General features: G+C 42.1%; 2 protein-coding genes across 2 annotated transcripts; one reads left to right on the forward strand and one right to left on the reverse strand.

The window, feature by feature from the left end:
• Positions 1 to 838: 838 nt before the first annotated feature.
• On the forward strand, positions 839 to 18,085 carry LOC125013836. Its single transcript, XM_047594738.1, has 21 exons — positions 839 to 1,179; positions 1,326 to 1,507; positions 1,640 to 1,749; positions 1,854 to 2,006; positions 2,084 to 2,284; positions 2,383 to 2,628; positions 2,740 to 2,934; positions 3,016 to 3,146; positions 3,270 to 3,366; positions 3,466 to 3,589; positions 3,706 to 4,344; positions 4,561 to 4,565; positions 4,727 to 4,921; positions 13,758 to 14,023; positions 14,139 to 14,478; positions 14,966 to 15,253; positions 15,621 to 16,172; positions 16,253 to 16,474; positions 16,904 to 17,027; positions 17,101 to 17,573; positions 17,663 to 18,085. The coding sequence occupies exons 1-21, from the start codon at positions 839 to 841 to the stop codon at positions 18,083 to 18,085; spliced, it is 5,307 nt and encodes a 1,768-aa protein (XP_047450694.1).
• Positions 6,395 to 12,748, reverse strand: LOC125013254 (extracellular calcium-sensing receptor-like). Its single transcript, XM_047593744.1, has 8 exons — positions 12,523 to 12,748; positions 12,128 to 12,416; positions 11,958 to 12,044; positions 11,496 to 11,687; positions 8,950 to 9,483; positions 8,633 to 8,857; positions 7,816 to 7,939; positions 6,395 to 7,373 (listed from the first exon to the last, which is right to left on the reverse strand). Exons 1-8 carry the CDS (start codon positions 12,570 to 12,572, stop codon positions 6,472 to 6,474), a joined length of 2,403 nt encoding a protein of 800 aa, XP_047449700.1. The 5' UTR covers positions 12,573 to 12,748; the 3' UTR covers positions 6,395 to 6,471.
• Positions 18,086 to 18,855: the final 770 nt, after the last annotated feature.

Raw genomic sequence — 18,855 nt, forward strand, 5'->3', positions numbered from 1 at the left:
GTTGTATGTATGTTAATGAAAGATAGGGTCACGAAATTACAAAAGAAATCTGTGTTGCCAAATGTGTGGCATTCTGCTCCTGTCTCCATAGTCTGTGTCTCATATTCCATTTGATTTAATTCTTTGTTTGCATACTCCTTTCCCTGTGGTACAGATCCAAAACGAAAAGTGAATACACAAAATTGAATTGATTGAATCTATTCACTTAAAATACACTGAAAACTGCAAATCATGAGCAACTTTTCATTCTTGCAAATGCCAGATGTTTGTTGCACAATGAAACTCTCAGCATAACATTCTCATTTATTTCCGAAGTGGTTGTTTTATTATGCCCATAGGCCAGTGTGTATTTGCAAACAGAGGTCTCCCTGTAACCAACTGAAACAGCTGTGAAACAATCACAGACATGAATGCACTCTAGCTTTTCAACATAATCTCCAGTAGGTGGTAGCAGTTTACCAAGAAATTTTATGATGTCTCAAAATTTCAAGGAAAATCACCATACTTTTGGTTTCTTTGTGTTATTTTCATTGAATTGTATTTCTCTTATTTAATGTTTAATACCAAATGCATAAATATCCCATAACATATATCACATATATTATTTTTCATTCTACAAATCAGTTTTATTGTCAACATTTATATGATCCTATTATTCTTATTTTTCACATCAACCACAGGGTTCTCCAGTGAAGCTGTATTTCTTGTGTGATTGGTTGATCTGATGAGTCATATGACCTATGAAAACGTCATACTTTTTTTTTCTTTACAGTCTACCTTATTAGCCGGCCGAAGACTGTCTCTCTCACAAACAGTCTTCATGGGGTCAGTATGGGCAATGCATTCAACTCTTGTCGGGATATGCTTCTGGTTGCTTCTCTGTGTCTTCTTTAGCCTTCTCGTCTTAGTGTCCTCTGGTGGTCCTGCAGATGAGAGGAAAGCGTTTAGTTTGGAGGGAATCACTGTGGGAAAAGCAGAGAGACTATACGATTTGCAGGCAGGGGAAGTTAGTGGTGTTCATTCTGGTTTACCTCGGTGCGTGAAACTGGGCGACAGTGAGCCTCTGGCCTTGCACTCAGAGGGGGACGTTGTCATTGGGGGGTTTTTCCCTCTGCATTTTGTGGCCCCTGTGCCACAGCACAACTACCACAGCAAACCCAAAATCACACCGTGCAGTGGGTGAGTGTGAGGACGCTGCTGATGTTTAATTTTGATTAATTTATCACATTCACACATTTCATATTTTTTTATAAAATGAGTGCGTTCCTATTGTTTAGATAGTCTGCATTGTTACACCATGTTTATGCTGTGATTTCTGACTGCAGCTTTGACTACAGAGCCTTCCGCTGGATGATGACTATGGTGTTCGCGGTGGAGGAAATTAACCGCAACTCAAGCCTGTTGCCAGGTCTGAAGCTAGGCTACCGGATCATGGACAGCTGTGACCACGTCCACACTAGCCTGCAAGCTCTCTTTTCTCTGATCAGTTACTCCAAGGCTGCAACAAGTGAGCTGCAGCAAATGACAGAGATTGGAAACGTATTGAATGTGACAAAGGATATGAGTGTTGAAATGGATTGGTTAAAAGCTGTAGAAATACCTCCTAATATGGGAAATGACATAAAAGTAAAAGCAACAGAGGAGATAGCATGTCTGTCTGCATCTCCTGTGCCTGCTGTGATCGGCCTCGCGTCTTCTTCCCCCACAAGAGCTGTAGCTGACACTCTTGGTCCTTTTAACATCCCACTGGTAATACATTAGCAAAATAACACACACTGAAAGGCTGTTTAAAAGTGTTTAATGATGTTATTTTGGATTTTTAGTGTTTCAAGAGCTGCTCTGTCTCCCTCTAGGTCAGCTATTTTGCCACTTGTACCTGTCTTACTAACAAGCGCATGTACCCGTCTTTCTTGCGAACCGTGCCGAGTGATCTCTTTCAAGTTAGAGGCCTTGTCCAACTGGTCACTTTCTTGGGCTGGTTCTGGGTGGGCACAATAGGAACCACGGTGAGAAACTTGCTGCTACACGGCACGGTTTTTCTGTGCAACGCACCAGCATAACTGACTTTCTGTGTTTGTTTTAGGATGACTACAGTCACTACGGAATCCAAGCTTTCACAAATCAGTTTAGACAACAGGGTGGGTGTGTGGCATTTCACCTCACTCTCCCCAAATCGCCAACAGTAGACGAGATACGAGAAATGGCAGACAAGCTGCAGAGTTCAACTGCACGGGTCACGGTGGTCTTTGCAACAGAGGGGCAGCTCCTGGATCTGCTCTTGGAGGTAAACAGACGTATAAGGCCAGTTGTACATTGTAATGTGACTGCAACAGAGCTGGTAATCACGGAAATCATAAAATGTCTTTATCTATGTCATACCAGCTTGCTCGGAGAAATGTGACAGGGATACAGTGGGTAGCTAGTGAAGCCTGGGTGACTGCTAGCCTGCTGACCTCACCCCAATTCCACCCGCTCTTAGAGGGAACACTGGGCTTCTCCTTCCCCGGAGTCAGGATCCCCGGCCTGAAGGAGTTCCTTCTGAGTGTCCGTCCTTCTCCCAAACCTGGGATGGAATTTGTCAACATATTTTGGGAGGAGCAGTTTGGTTGTAAGCTGGGATTCAGTGGTGTAGATGCATTCGGTTACCGGTCTCAAAACAACTCTGGGTCCTTGTTTGGGCCACTAAATAGCTTATTAAATGTGTCAGCTGATAAAAATGATGGAAGTGCTGCTGAAAAGCCTGTGTGTACCGGATCGGAGGATCTGAGGCTCTCCGATAGCAGCTACACTGATGTGTCTCAGGTCAGAATCTCCTATAACGTGTATAAAGCTGTATATGCCATCGCCCACGCTCTGCACACTTTACTGAACTGTGATTCTGCAGAACCTAACGTGAGATTATGTGAGAAGCACAAATCGTTTACATCTGGGCAGGTTGGTGAAACTATTACTATTGTTTTTCATTATTATTTTAAGCTGTCATGATTCTTTGTTTAATTGTTTCTTTCTGTACAGTTGTTGCATCATTTGAAGGCAGTGAATTTCAGCAACCAGTTCGATGAGAAAGTGTATTTCGACTCTAACGGAGAGCCAGTCCCCCTCTATGACATAATTAACTGGCAGAAGAACAGCAAGAATGAAATAAGGTGGAGTAAATTACCTCAGTGTGAAAATGTTTCAGTGATCGTGATTAAGAAGATTATATTTATTGATAATATCTGTGATGGTTTAACCTGCTTGCAAACTTTGGGATATCATTCTGGGCATAGATTTATCAAAGTGGGAAGCTATGACGGTTCAGCTGCTCTGGGGCAACAGTTGAAGATAGAGCAGAGGAACATCGTATGGACAAAAGGACAGTCAGAGGTGAGGCTGGTTTCAGTTGTCTCTTAAATCCTTCATTCTGTGTTAAAGTGTTAAATAAAAGTCTGCAAAACAAATAATAATAACAATCAAATTTTACAGGTGCCAGTATCTCAGTGTACTGCTCCGTGTCCCCCTGGCAGCAGACAGGCCAGACGTCCAGGAGAGCCCCACTGCTGCTTTGACTGTTTGCCCTGTGCAGACGGAGAGATCAGCAACCAGACTGGTAGGTTCTATGTCTTTTACCTACTCAAATATTTTCCACAGAACGAGCCGTGAAAGGTAATGTGGCACAAGTGGGGAGTAATCAACTGTGAGTGTTTGCTTTATGTGTCCCCAAAGGTTCCACTGAGTGCACAAAATGCCTTGAGTACTACTGGTCGGACAAAGAGAGGGTGAAATGTGTCGCAGGGGTCGAAGAGTTTCTGTCTTTCTACGACACCATGGGCATCATCCTGGTGGCACTGACCCTGCTGGGCGTCCTCCTGACCACTGCCATCACCGTTGTCTTCCACTGCTTTCGCTCCACACCCATCGTCAAGGCCAACAACTCAGAAATAAGTTTCCTGCTTCTGCTGTCAATCAAGCTCTGCTTCCTGTGTTCCCTGGTGTTCATCGGCCAGCCGTCGGTGTGGACGTGTCGACTTCGCCAGGCGGCATTTGGCGTCAGCTTTGTCCTCTGTCTCTCCTGCCTGCTCGTTAAGACCATAGTGGTTCTGTTGGCTTTCCGGGCTAACGTGCCTGGTTCCAGGGCTCTGAAGCTGTTTGGTCCATCTCAACAAAGGGCTATGATCCTCTGCACTACAGCACCTCAGGTTGGTGAAATATATGTAACTTTTACTAAATTTAATGCCATTTATGACTATGTATTTGTTGTCTGTCTTTCTACCTTCCCCTCAGATTTGTCTTTGTGCTGGCTGGCTGCTGGGCGCACCTCCTTTCCCATTCAGGAACCCGGCCTACCAAGCCACAACTGGAAAAGTAAGAACAACATACTCTGACGACTCCCACAGTATTCATATTTTCTTTATTTTTTGACATTGCCTGCATCATTCACCAAAAATAAAATTGATCAAATCCCGAGAAGACTGGTGTGTAGGATCTAGTGCCATCTGGTGGTGAGGATGAAGACTGCAGCCATATTTTTTGTGTTGTAAAAAAAAATGGTTGCAGTTGTAGTTACATATTTGGTTCCAGTTGCAGTTTGTTTTTGGATACTGTAAAATGAAAACCCGTTCCCTATATTTTGAATTATTCTAAGATACGACAGACAATTAAAACACGATCAATCATCTGTATGTATACTCTATGATCTGTATTGTTATATGTGCTGTTTTATATCACTATGTATGTTCATCATCAGATTGTTCTGGAGTGTAAGGAACCATGGCCTCCTGGATTTTATCTCGTCCTTGGCTACATCGGACTGCTGGCCTTCGCCTGCCTTCTTCTGGCGTTTCTTGGACGGAAGCTGCCCGATACATTCAACGAGGCAAAGCTCATCACCTTCAGCATGCTGATATTCTTGGCCGTCTGGATCTCTTTCATCCCGGCTTATGTCAGCTCTCCTGGGAAGTTCACTGTGGCTGTGGAAATATTTGCTATATTAGCCTCTAGCTTTGGCCTGTTACTGTGTATTTTTGTGCCCAAATGTTACATCATTTTACTGCAGCCAGAGAGAAACACCAAGAAAGGCATTACCGGAAAACATTCCAGATGAAGCTAATGCACATTTATGTATAGGTGTCAGGTGTCAGGTGCATGTTTTTTTTTCTTTCTTTTTTTTATTTGAAATATACCCATCCAGCATAACATTATGGTCACTGACAGGAGAGGTGGATAACATCAATCATATTGTGACAATTCAATGTTTTGCTGGGAAACTTTTGGACCTGACATTTGTGTGGTTGTCTAGGTACTACCCACCTAGACCAGACCAGGCATGCCCTCCCCAAGGCAATGATTCATCCATAGAATAGCAGCAGTCATCCCCAACAGGATGCAGCCTGACACAGGCACACTCACAAAAATGGTTTAGGAACAATTCAAAAAAAAAAAAAAAAAAAAAAAACATGAAAAACAAGGTGTTGACCTGGCCTCCAAATTCAAGTATCTGTGGGATTCACTGGAACAAGCCTGATCCTCAGAGGCCCCTCCCCTCAACCAATAGGGCCCAAAGTTCCCCACTAACAACATTATTCTGCCAGACACCACATTTTTTTTAATGTTATGCAATCCTTCAAACAAGGCTCTGACTCAAAGTCCCCACTATTTTCTATTATTTACTGTATAAGATTAATCCTTACTGCAGTTATATAAAGCTCTGCTGCCTTCTCTCTGCAGTGTAGGCTCAGTGTCAGCCTTTGCTGAAATATTTTAAAACCAGAGAAGGATAAATATTTAAAGCTCTCCTAATTTAAACAGGCATTTTAGCTTTTTTTCCCTATAACTGGTGTATGTTTAGCATGTGGACATTGTAACAGCTTGAGATGCCTACTGACCTCGAAATCAGCCTTGTAAATGTCTTTTTGATTAAATACCTTCAAAACATTTACTGTCTGCCATTGATTTGTTGTATGGGAAAACTATTAGTAAGAGATGATTAACATATGAATAAAAGAGACATGTTTGTATCTAAGATTGCTTTCACACTGTGCATTTAATCCCAAAGATCATGGTCTGATCTGCATCTCCTCTATTAATTTACTTATTTAACAAATAAGTAATTGCTGCAAATAACTCAACATACATAAAAGCTGGAACATACTTTGCAACACATTTTCTGCAATACATACAGATAATTCTAAGATTTCTAAACTTTCTGGTAAAACTGAATCAATAATTGATTAGTAACTGCAGACTTCCTTGTCTTCAGTTCTAAATTAGACAGGATCAAACTCAAACTAGTTAAAACTGTAACAAGTTAAAATGTGTATGGTAGGAGATCATAGGAAGGTTTTTCAACAACCTGGGTTTATTCATTCATGTTTATTCATTCTAAATATTACAAACATTAACAGAAAAGGCTTCATGTAATTATGCAACTTTTTTTCTAGCACACGGTCTAGAACAAATGTGAAATTAATTAGGACTTGTGAAGAAGTAACATTACTTCTTTTCTTTTCCCAAGAGGTGCTGCTTTGTATTTTTTTCTGGCTTCACTAAGATAATGTAACACTTGGGAGCAAACAGGCAGAACAGCAAACCAAAGCTGGAAGCCAGAATGGCAAATGACTCCACGGCATCGGCGTAATTTCCAGGAGAGCTGATATAAGCAGGGATGAACGCCAGCCACACTGCGCAGAAGATCAGCATGCTGAAAGTGATGAATTTGGCCTCATTGAAGTTGCCGGGCAACTTGCGGGCCAGAAACGCCAGTATAAAGCAGAGACAAGCTTGTAGGCCAATATATCCCAAAACACACCAAAATGCAAAGCTAGATCCCACGCTGCACTCCAGTATGATCTTCGAGCGTTCATACTTGGTATTTCGGAATGGAAAAGGTGGAGCGTCTATTAGCCAGGCGGCACAGATGACTACCTGAACCACAGTGCAGCTGAAGATAATGGCCCTCTGCTGCTTGGGCCCAAGCCACTTCATTATATTGTTCCCTGGCCTGGTGGCAGTGAAAGCAGCCAACACCACCAGAGTTTTTCCCAGGATGCAGGAGATGCAAAGTGAAAAAGTGATGCTGAAGGCAGTGTGGCGAAGCATGCAGGACCAAAATGTTGGCTCTCCAATGAAAACCAGCGAACAAAGGAAGCACAGCGTCAGGGCAAACAGGATGAAGAAGCTGAGTTCTGAGTTATTCACGCGGACGATTGCTGTGTTCCTGTGGTAAAAGAACACTGCAAGGACAGCCACGGTGAGGCAGGCACCCACCACAGAGATCACTGTCAGAGCTATTCCCAAGGCATCATAGGACAAGAACTCCACCCTCTTGGGGATGCAGGCTGTTCTGTCCATGTTTGACCAGAAGTCTTCGGGACAAAATGTGCATTCTATTGAATCTACAAGAGAAAGAGTAAGAAAAAAACAAAATCTCAGTTCAACTCTTCAATATTGAACTATTCCTTGATTGTAAAGAAATATTAAAGTTCCCATTAATTCAAATCTCGTGTGCTTTTATATCACATGGGCTGTATCGAAATATTTGGTCTAACACTGACAAAAAGGCACACTACTGATAAAGTTGATAACATTTTAGAGCTTGTAATTTGCTGTAAAACAGTTTAAAAAAAGGTTGATGACTCATCATGCACTAATGGGCATGCACTTTCTCAAATTTTTACACCCCCTCCATTTCCCTCCACTTCTCTCATTCACCACCATCACTGCCAGCTCTTGCCTGTTGCATAACTTCATCAGCCAGTCTGTGGGGACTTGTACTTCTACTACTAAATGTGAAATTATGTTTAACAGTTCAGCTTAATTGTATGGTTTCAGGCTCACTTGTCTGATTGCTAATTTTGCCGCTGTCACATGGTACACAGTCAAAGCAGCAGACAGGCTCCCCACGACGGACAGCCTTCCTGGACCCTGGAAGGCAGCTGGCACTGCATACAGACACTGGCACCTAAAGAGACAAAACAATAAAATTAAATTTGTTGAAGCAATTATTTGCTTATTGACTAAAATTAGCAACTTTTCTTGATTGCTTTATGAATGTATCCAATCAAAAATGCCCATTATTCCATGTTTGGGCTCATCAAACGAGAGGATTTGCTGCATTTCCTGTTGAACATTACCATGAACTTTGCATTCTTTATTGCAGGCTGGACATAACAAGCCATCTGTGTGTCTAATTTAAACTTTACCAAACGGTGACAACCATTTCTTCCCTTTCTCACATATTATATGTAGGCCAAACAATTACTGAAATGGGTATTCTCCTTCATTTAAGAATGTGTTGTTCTTTTTCTTTATATTCAACTCTGCTGTAAAGTTTATATAAACTTATCATTATAGAATGAAAACAATTATTCTTGTGGTTGCAGGATTTCTGAAACAGTTTGAGGCGTGAATTAATCTGAAGAAAACCCTTTGTGCATTACTCTTTTCTTTTAATTCAGTAATAATTCTTTTTTTTTTTCTCTTGAAGCAATACTGTATGGCCAACTCTGAATTTACTGTTCACTGCGACTACGACTGCAACAGGACTCACATCAGATCCACACCTTCCTGCCCACCTGACTTACCTCCACCTTAACCTACAGAACTTCAACAGTTGGCATCTGATGAAGGTAAAAACACAGTGTGAGCAGCTTGCCTCACTCTGATGCCCTGCCCACATTATCCTGTCCTCCTGGATCACCAGCTCCTCTCCATCAGGCTTGGTTCCGTCAAACAACCCCACGTTGATAAATTCAATGTTCCCGCTTGCGCCTCTCTGCCAGTTGATAATGTCATAATATGGTATGGAGTCGCCCTTCAGGTCAAAGTTTACCTCTTCCCCGGCAATGTTAAATGACACTTCCTGGAGATAGTACTGGAGCTTGAAGACCAGCAGATAATGTGGAGTACTGTAAATATTTTTAAGTGTGTCACCGTAAAAGTAAAAGTGACAATACTGGATGTTTATTATACCTGCCAGGGGAAGATGTTGTTACTCTGAGCGCATGACTTGTTTTGAAAAGGCCCACTTCCTGGTTGACAGCGGAGAAGGTTGTGCAGAGAATGAGCAACTGCGTACACACCTTTATAGACGTTATAGGCCACTCTGGGGCTGGATGTGTTCATGTAGGCTGAATGCTGCTCCAACAGCATCTCCTGCCCCGAGCATAATGGCAACTGGGAGGCAGAGGAAAGAGAAGAACTGCAGCCATACAGAGCCTCCCACAGCTCCTGCACCAGAACATTATCGGGATACCTCTGAGGGTTTATTGTCTGCAGGTAGTCACTGAGCCGGAAGATACGACCCTTTCTGATACCAAACCCAATGGTGCCTCCCAGGAAGGGGTAATACTCGCTCCCTGTGAAGACGGATGCTGTGATCCAGGCCTCACTAGCCACCCACTGGATTCCAGTGATGTTCTCCTCCATGTAGTCTCTCAAGAAAGGAGTCATTTCGCCCTCAGCTGAAAATACCACCACTACTTTTGCAGAAGACGTGCGCATCACCTTTACAGACAGGCACGTAGAGAAGGAGGAAAACGTTTACGAGGAAGAGGGAAGGTATAGAATATTAACTAATAAAATAAATGACATATAACACAACAGGCTGCAAAATTCATTTAATATATGTAACTAAATAAAATACTCAGCACTCAGTTAATGTTTTGTTTTATTTTACTAGATTTCTACTTATATTTTATTTTATTATTTTATCTTTTTTACCTATCTTTTTACTTGGTGGTTCTTAAGAGTGTTTTTTTACATGCAGCTGAGCTGACCAGCAATTTCCCATGTGGATGAATAAAGTCTGTCTAAGAGTCTAGTTCAATAGAACACATTTTTCAGGTGAAAGAACACTCTACAGGTGCTGGCCAGTAAATTAGAATATCATCAAAAAGTTGAATTATTTCAGTAATTCCATTCAAAAGGTGAAACTTGTATACTGTATACTTTCCTTCCACACATAGTGATATATTTCAAGTGTTTATTCATTTTCATTTTTATTATTACAACTGACAGCTAATGAAAACACCAAATTCAGTATGTCAGAAAATTAGAATATTCTGAAAAGGCTCAATATAGAAGACACCTGGTGCCACACTAATCAGCTGATTAACTCAAAACACCTGCAAAGGCCTTTAAAAGGTTCCTCAGTCTTGTTCTGAAGGCTCCACAATCATGGGGAAGACTTCTGACTTAACAGTTGTCCAAAAGACGACCATTGACACCTTGTACAAGGAGGGCAAGACACAAAAGTTGATTGCTAAAGAAGCTGGCTGTTCGCAGAGCTCTGTGTCCAAGCACATTAACAGACAGGCGAAGGGACGGAAAAAATGTGGTAGAAAAAAGTGTACAAGCTCTAGGGATAACCGCACCCTGCAGAGAATTGTGACGACAAACCCATTCAAAAATGTGGGGGAGATCCACAAAGAGTGGACTGCAGCTGGAGTCAGCGCTTCAAGAACCACCACGAAGAGACGCATGAAAGACATGGGATTCAGCTGTCGTATTCCGTGTGTCAAGCCACTCTTGAACAAGAAACAGCGTAAGAAGCATCTCGCCTGGGCCAAGGATAAAAAGGACTGGACTGCTGCTGAGTGGTCCAAAGTTATGTTTTCTGATGAAAGCAAATTTTGCATTTCCTTTGGAAATCAAGGACCCAGAGTCTGGAGGAAGAGCGGAGAAGCACAGAATCCACGTTGCATGAGGTCCAGTGTAAAGTTTCCACCGTCAGTGATGGTGTGGGGTGCCATGTCATCTGCCGGTGTTGGCCCACTCTGTTTCCTGAGGTCCAAGGTCAATGCAGCTGTCTACCAGGAAGTTTTAGAGCACTTCATGCTTCCTGCTGCTGACCAACTTTATGGAGATGCAGATTTCACTTTTCAACAGGACTTGGCACCTGCACACAGTGCCAAAACCACCAGTACCTGGTTCAAGGACCATGGTATCCCTGTCCTTGATTGGCCAGCAAACTCGCCTGACCTTAACCCCATAGAAAATCTATGGGGTATTGTGAAGCGGAAGATGCAATGCGCTAGACCCAACAATGCAGAGGAGCTGAAGACGACTATCAGAGCAACCTGGGCTCTCATAACACCTGAGCAGTGCCACAGACTGATCGAGTCCATGCCACGCCGCATTAATGCAGTGATTGAGGCAAAAGTAGCCCCGACTAAGTATTGAGTGCTATACATGCGCATGCTTTTCATGTTCATTCTTTTCAGTTGGCCAACATTTCTAAAAAAAACATTTTTTTTCATTGGCCTTTTCAATATTCTAATTTTTTGAGATGCCAAATTTGGAGTTTTCATTAGTTGTCACTTATAAATATCAAAATTAAAAGAAATAAACATTGGAAATACATCGGTCTGTGTGCATTGCATGAATATAATGTACAAATTTCACTTTTTGAATGGAATTACTGAGATAAATCAAGTTTTTGATGATATTCTAATTTACTGGCCAGCACCTGTATATACTACCTTTGGAACTTGGATCACCACACACTTTGCATCTACCTGCATGATCTCCAGGGCCCTCTGGCGATTGTAGAGCAGAGGGATCATTTCTTGGTATGCCACACACACTTTGGTGCCTTCCAGTTCTCTCAGTAAACCTTGTACGGCAAAGCGTCCGTATTCATGGTCCCCTCGCACCAGTCCCACCCAAGTCCAGTTGAAGCGCACCAGCAGCTGAGCAATGGCCTTCACCTGGGGAACCAGAAAAGAGGGCCGACCCAATTACACACATATGCACATAAAAAAAAAAAAAAAAAAAAAAAAAAACAGATCCCTCTACAATGTGCTAATAAATTTGTATACCACTGTAAAGTGAGATGAAAACATATTGTATGTAAATGCTATTTATTAAAATTGTGAATCTGAATGTGGTGAATATGTGTTAACAGCAGATAAATAAATTCTAATGCATTATAGTTTAAACAGCAGCAGCTTCAGTGTTTTCTGATTACTAAGGCATACCTGATAGTCATCATTAGGAATTACTCTGAAGAAAGTAGGATATTGTCTTCTGTCAGTGAAACATGCACAGGAGGAAAAGTAGCTGATCTGCGTTGAGGAAGAAAGAAGAAAATAGAAAAGTAAAATCTTTGAATGTTTGTGGGATACCAGAAGAAAAGAGACACAATTACCATCGGGATTCTGAAAGGCTGCAGGATTCTTGACACCACGATGGACTGAGCTGAACCAGATTCTCCGATCACAGCAAGGAGCGGAGAAGCACCACTGCATGTTGGAGAGTCCTCCTCACTCATTCCGTTCAGCACAGCCAGAGCAGCCCTCTGGCCGGTCAGTGGATAAGCACAGGAATCAAAGATTTTGTACCCCAGGGTGTGATTTGGCAACAGGTCGTGACTCTGGTTGATCTCCTCCACTGCCAGCCTCATGGTCTGAGCCCAGCGAAATGCCCTCGGATCAAATCTGTAGCTCAGCAGTCAAAGATGCACAAACCACGCACACATTCAACATGGGGCTGTTTGCCTGAGGAACAAAAACACACATTTCAGCAGGAGGCAAATAATCTCACCCGTTGCACTTCACTGGTGGTGGTCTGTAGGTGCAGTTTAGGTCTGGCATCTCCTGGTTGTAATGAAGGGGAAAGATGCCTCCGATAACGTAGTCACCCTCGGCCACAAAGCCTGGCTGGAAGCTGTTTTGAAGAGTGCACACTTCAGCGAAGCAGAAAACCGGGGCATATGTTAAAGTAAGGACATTGACAGAGTAAAGGAAGGAAAACAACGCAAGCAGAGTCATTATTACACATCCCTTAAGAGAGACAGAGAGAGAGATCAAAGAAAAAGGCAAATTATTTATACCGAATGTCATTCTCATATTAATGACAGGAAGCTTCTGGATTGGACATCGACAGCCCCTCCTAATTCCCTATGGTGAGTTAGTGTAGACTAACATAACATAACATAAATGATGGGGGAAAAAAAACTTCCACAGATAGAGTATCTCATCCTATATCCTATTAACCTAAAGTTAGAATGTTTAGCTATGGCCAGTTTAGGGGTAAAACTCATTTTAGGATGTTTTTAGTTATTATGTGTTACGTGGACACATTTAATACAATTCACAGAACATTCAACTTGCTAATTAAAAGAATCTCTAAAAGTACAGTTTATTAATGTTTGAATTTGGTTGACCAGCGAAGCAAGCTCTGTAATAGCAAACTAAAAATATAATTCAGTCCCAACACACATGATATACAAGCGCTGCTCATTGCTAAAGCAGAGAGCAAGCCCAGTCTTAGACCAATTTAATAAAACAAATGCTCTTATTTTCTGGTTTGTTGGGAGGTTTCAACAGTATTTCTTCTTCTATCAGTATGAACAGTGATGGAGGACAAAAGCCGCTGAAGTGCTGCTAAAGTGCTGCTTTTTGTTGCATGGCCCCCGTAGACAAAGCGTAAGACTCAAGGTCAGTGACATTAATGTCACAGTATTCCATTAACATCACAGGGCTTTTGTATATGACTCAAAACTCAGGATCTTATTGATTTTACAGTTTTAGATTACAAACAAACGAATGCTCTGACTATATATCTGTTAGAAAACTACAGATTAATCTCAACAACTGAAGAGCTGTCTATGAATATATTTATCTCATATTTGTTGTATGCACTATTCATCCTACATCAGGTGTTACATCTAATGATGTCACAACCACCGTGTCTGGGCGTTCCCTTCAGATTTTTTTGTGACAAACTAAAGCTTATAAGTCAGCTGCGTCCTGAAATATCGCTCTCCTTTTTAACAGGAACAGAAGGGGCGATTGAAGCTTTCTACCAACACTGTTGCAGCCATGCCACTGCTGGCTGCAAAGCTTATTATTTTTCTTTCTCTTATTATTTGCAAACCTGACTCATCTGCTGCCGGGGATGCTTGTGTTTTCTTGGGAGAGGAGGAGAGAAATAGTCTGTACGAAGATGGAGATGTGGTTGTAGGAGGGTTATTCCCTCTACATTACAGCCCAGAGTCTTCTGTTACAACTTACAAAGCAAAACCAACACCATATATGTATAAGTAGTAAGTAATTAATGATTAGTTTAAAAGTAGCTGACTCGTTTCTTCTTGTACACTGTACATATACAGTACATATTTGTGTTGTGTGATGAATTGCTTTCACTCTTCTGTGCAGTTTCAGCTCTCGAGCCTTACGCTGGATGCAGACTATGACATTTGCGATCAAAGAGATCAACCAGCGTGGGGATCTCCTGCCACAGCTCAAGCTAGGCTTCCACATCCGTGACAGCTGTAACGACATACCCGTGTCTCTGAGAGCGTCTTTTCTGCTGGTGAATGGGCAGCCGGAGAGAGGCCTCAAAACTCAGAGTGTCGACGGAGACAACAGTCTAGAAAAAAACTATTCAGGTTGCGCTGCCGTGAACAGAACTGTGTCCCGGGTAATCATAGGGGATGCCAGCTCTGGCGTCTGTATGAATCTGCTACGAAGTCTGGGTTCTTTCCATATCCCTCTGGTGAGACTTCCTGAGCTCTTCGGTCGTGATAATGTTTGCAAAATGTATTTGTGCCACGTTAATAAGCATTTAGTATTACCATTCAGTTGTGATATTGTCACTGCCCTGTAAAAACTGTTACTGTTTAAGGTTAAGCAAACCAGCCCCACTTTAACTTAGAGAGAGTAAGATAAAGCTAAAATCTGTATAATTCAGTGGAACATGCTTGTTCCTGTTTGTTGCCTGGACACAGATACAGTATTTGTTGATTTAACTTGAAAGTATATACTGGTGTTTTTTTACATTTTCATAAATGTATTTAAATATTTAAAATTTCCATGTTGCTAAAATAGTTTTTCCTCAGCTTGCATTTTTTAGCTGAGCTCCCGTGTCAGTTGCAGGAGTAACTCTGCACCACTGAACGTTTGTAAAGTCTGTACTGTTCAGTGAAACTTGACACTTGCAGGCCAAAGTACAAATGGTTGACTGCAGTTTTCTCTAATACTAGGTGAGCTATTTTGCATCCTGCAGCTGCCTGAGTAACCAAAAGGAGTTTCCCAGCTTCATGCGGACCATGCCTAGTGATGCCTTCCAGATAAGAGCCCTGGCTCAGCTGGTTAAATATTTCGGCTGGACCTGGGTCGGGATCATTGGCGTGGAGTCTGATTACGCCAGTTTTGCCATTCAGCTCTTCCTTAGGGAGTCAGTGCGGTACGGTGTGTGCACGGCCTACGCTCATTTGTACCCCATGGTGCTCAGTCAGGAGGCCCTAGATGACCTGCTGGAAGTTATACAGGTAGTTCTACATGTTTCTCATAAAGAGGGTTAAATGCACATGAAGAAATAGAGAATATCACCTTAAAAATCAGTTGTAGTTTGACCCTAACCCTAAGTCTTCTCCTCTGTTACAAACAACTACTGAAATATACTGTAGTCACTGAAATCTTTTCTTAAGTCTTTTTCTGCCTCAGTTGTGATTGATGTTAAATTGTATTTTTTAACACAATTTAAACATTTAAACATCATATAAACACAGTTTAACTCCCTAATACTGTACATGTACCCTCATATGAATTACATTAAATATAGACTAAGATACTTAATCAAAAGTCTTCAAACTTTCTGAAAATTAATTCACAGTTAATTACTTTTTCACTCGTTAGACGGCGTCCTCTAAAGTCATCATCAACTTTTCTAGCGAGTCGGAGATGAAAAGCATCCTGAGAGAGATCCAGCGTCGGAACATAACCGGACTGCAGTGGATTGCCAGCGAGGCCTGGTCCACGGCCTCGTCGCTGTGGGAAAACTCTGGGAACCTCCTGAAGGGAACGCTAGGATTCGCCATCCAGAGAACAGACACGATTCCGGGCCTGAAGCAACACCTCACCAGCCTCACCCCGTCCACTATTCATGAATCAGCCTTCTTGGCAGAATTTTGGGAAGAGACGTTTAAGTGTCGACTAAACGGCTCAGTGAACAGCCACTCTCATGGTGATGAGAGCTACTTCGACAGACCGCCGTGTAACGGGAAGGAGGATTTAGATGACGTTTACTCTCCGTATTCTGACATGACACAGTTAAGGGTTTCCTATAATGTCTACAAAGCTGTATATTTGGTGGCTCATGCCTTGCACGACATGAGTAATTGCAAGGTTGGAAAGGGGCCTTTTGCTAATCAAACCTGTGCAGACCCCAAAAATTTTAAACCTTGGCAGGTGAGACTGTGGATATTATGTTACAGTTTATTTTTACTAAACAAGACAGAAGTCACATTAACCTGTTTCTGTTTTTCCAGCTGATCCACTATATGAAACAAGCAAATTTTTCTGCACTGGGGGAAAGAGTCAACTTTGATCAAAACGGTGACCCCATCGCATATTATGATCTTGTGAACTGGCAGACGAGGCCTGATGGCTCTCTGCAATTGGTCAAGGTGGGTTTCTTTGATGCCTCAATGCCCACTGAACACAGCCTCGTCATAAATGACTCCAGGATCCAGTGGCCCGTCGGCAAGCAGGTGTGTTCTCTGCAAACGGGCCTGAGACCATGTTCACCTCTTAGACTGTTTTACTCATTGTTGATCAACGCGTCCGCTAATTTGTTCTCATTCGTGACTCATATCATTTATTGTTGAACAAGCAGACAAAATGTCACCCTCAAATATGACCCAGAATCATGTTATATTTAATTACAATGTTTATTAGTTATATTTGTGAATAGGTTGTGATTGTGTTGTGATAATTTTATTCTACAAATGTAACTTAAAGGAGATTTGAAATTTGTATTACATACGGTATGTACCACTGTTCTTGATTTCATAAAAAATACAATACACTTCACTATTGACTAATATGCTCTGTAGCTATATATATTTAATTTTACTTTATGATTAGACATTAAAATATTATATCAGTGTCTCTCTGAGTGGCTCAACTCTGCCTCTCAGGCTTCCCGGTCTGTATGCAGCGACAGTTGTCCTCCAGGTTTTCGCGTTGCCAGGAGAAAGGGGGAACCCATCTGCTGTTACGACTGCGTTCCCTGCACTGAGGGAGAAGTTAGTAAGAAGAATGGTGTGTTCCGTCTTTTCTTTTCTTTGTCTTAGTGGGTTCTAGAGTCTCTAAAATGTGCCCTTTATATCTCCAGATTCATTGGAGTGCTCACACTGCCCTGAGAACACGTGGTCCAACGAAGCCCGAGATCTTTGCATCCCGAAGGCGATCGAGTACCTGTCTTACCACGAGTTAATGGGCATTCTGTTGTGTGCTGCGTGTGTTCTCGGAGCCTGCATTTCCATTTTCATCCTCGCCATATTCATCACTTACAAAGACACGCCTCTGGTTCGGGCCAACAACATGGAACTGAGCTTTCTTCTCTTGGCGTTCCTCGCCATCTGTTTCCTTGTCGGCCTGCTGTTCATTGGTGAGCCTTCAGACTGGCTTTGCCGCATCAGATATCCAGTATTTGGTATCAGTTTCGCGCTCTGTATCTCATGCCTCCTGGCCAAGACCACAGTGGTTCTGATGGCATTTAGGTCCACATTGCCAGGAAGTAATGCCATGAAGTGGTTTGGTACCAACCAGCAGAGAGCCAGTGTGCTCTTGGGAACCGCCGTCCAGGTAGATGAACTTTCTCTAAACCTGTCTTTTCATCTCTTTCAGTTAAAACAAATAAAAAATTACATCTTATTGTTCCCCCACACACACAGGTCATCATCTGTATTATCTGGCTGCTCACTAGTCCGCCCCATGCCAACAATAACACCAATTACTACAGTGCCACCATCATCATGGAGTGTGTGACTGGTTCAGAAGTTGGCTTCTGGTGTGTTCTTGGATACATCGGCGTTTTGGCCTGCATGTGCTTCCTAATGGCTTTCTTGGCACGAAAGCTGCCCGATAATTTTAACGAAGCCAAGTTCATCACCTTCAGCATGCTGATATTCTTTGCCGTGTGGATTACTTTCATTCCAGTTTACGTGAGCACGGCTGGAAAATACACGGTGGCTGTCCACATCTTCGCTATCTTAGCCTCAGGTTTCGGACTTCTTTTTTGCATCTTTGCGCCAAAGTGCTATATCATAATTCTGAAACCAGAAAAAAACTGCAAGAAAAGCATGATGAAAAGGTGAAAATTAAATTGTTTTCAAAAACTTACATATATAATAAATCAATTTTAATGGCCTTTCTTTGTGTTGCTCATGCTTGAAACAATATAGCAAAGAAGCAATAAAGCAAAGCCCTGTTGAACGAGTTGTTCATTATTCATTCATTAATTGTCTGTAACCGCTTGTCCTCTAGAGGGCCACAGGAGAGGCCTGGAGGCTAACCCAGTTCTCAGTGGACAAAAGGTGGGGTACACCCCAGACAGGTCACCAGTCTATCACAGGTTTAACACAGAAAGACAACAACAACAACCATTCTCCTGTGCACACCTACGGCTACTACACAGTCACCAATTAATCTAACAAGCATATGGGAGCAAATTATCCATTTCAAAAAAGAAAAACAGTTGCTTTTGTCTCTAACGATGCAACCATCACGACATGTTCAACTAAACAGAACAAAGCATCATTAGAGTTAGAGTTTTAATTTTTTCACTGTTGTGTATAGAACATGATTTCAAACCATCTATGTATCCAAAACATAATCACTCAGAATAATGGTTATTATACATCCCCATTAGCAACATTAGTGGTTTAGGTATTACATTTTTAGGATGGCCCTTTATCATCAAAGTCACTGTGACCTTGCACTGAGTAATGCTCAGAGATTCACTTTGACTCAAGTAGGAATCATCCATAGTTAAGTGGACAAAGGTCAAGGTCCTGGTGACTTCACATCAGCCTTCAGATCTGGCACAAGCAAGGTCACTTAACTAAAAAAATTCATAGTGTAATTA

Source organism: Mugil cephalus, chromosome 9, assembly GCF_022458985.1.
Source record: "Mugil cephalus isolate CIBA_MC_2020 chromosome 9, CIBA_Mcephalus_1.1, whole genome shotgun sequence".
Lineage (NCBI taxonomy): Eukaryota > Metazoa > Chordata > Actinopteri > Mugiliformes > Mugilidae > Mugil > Mugil cephalus.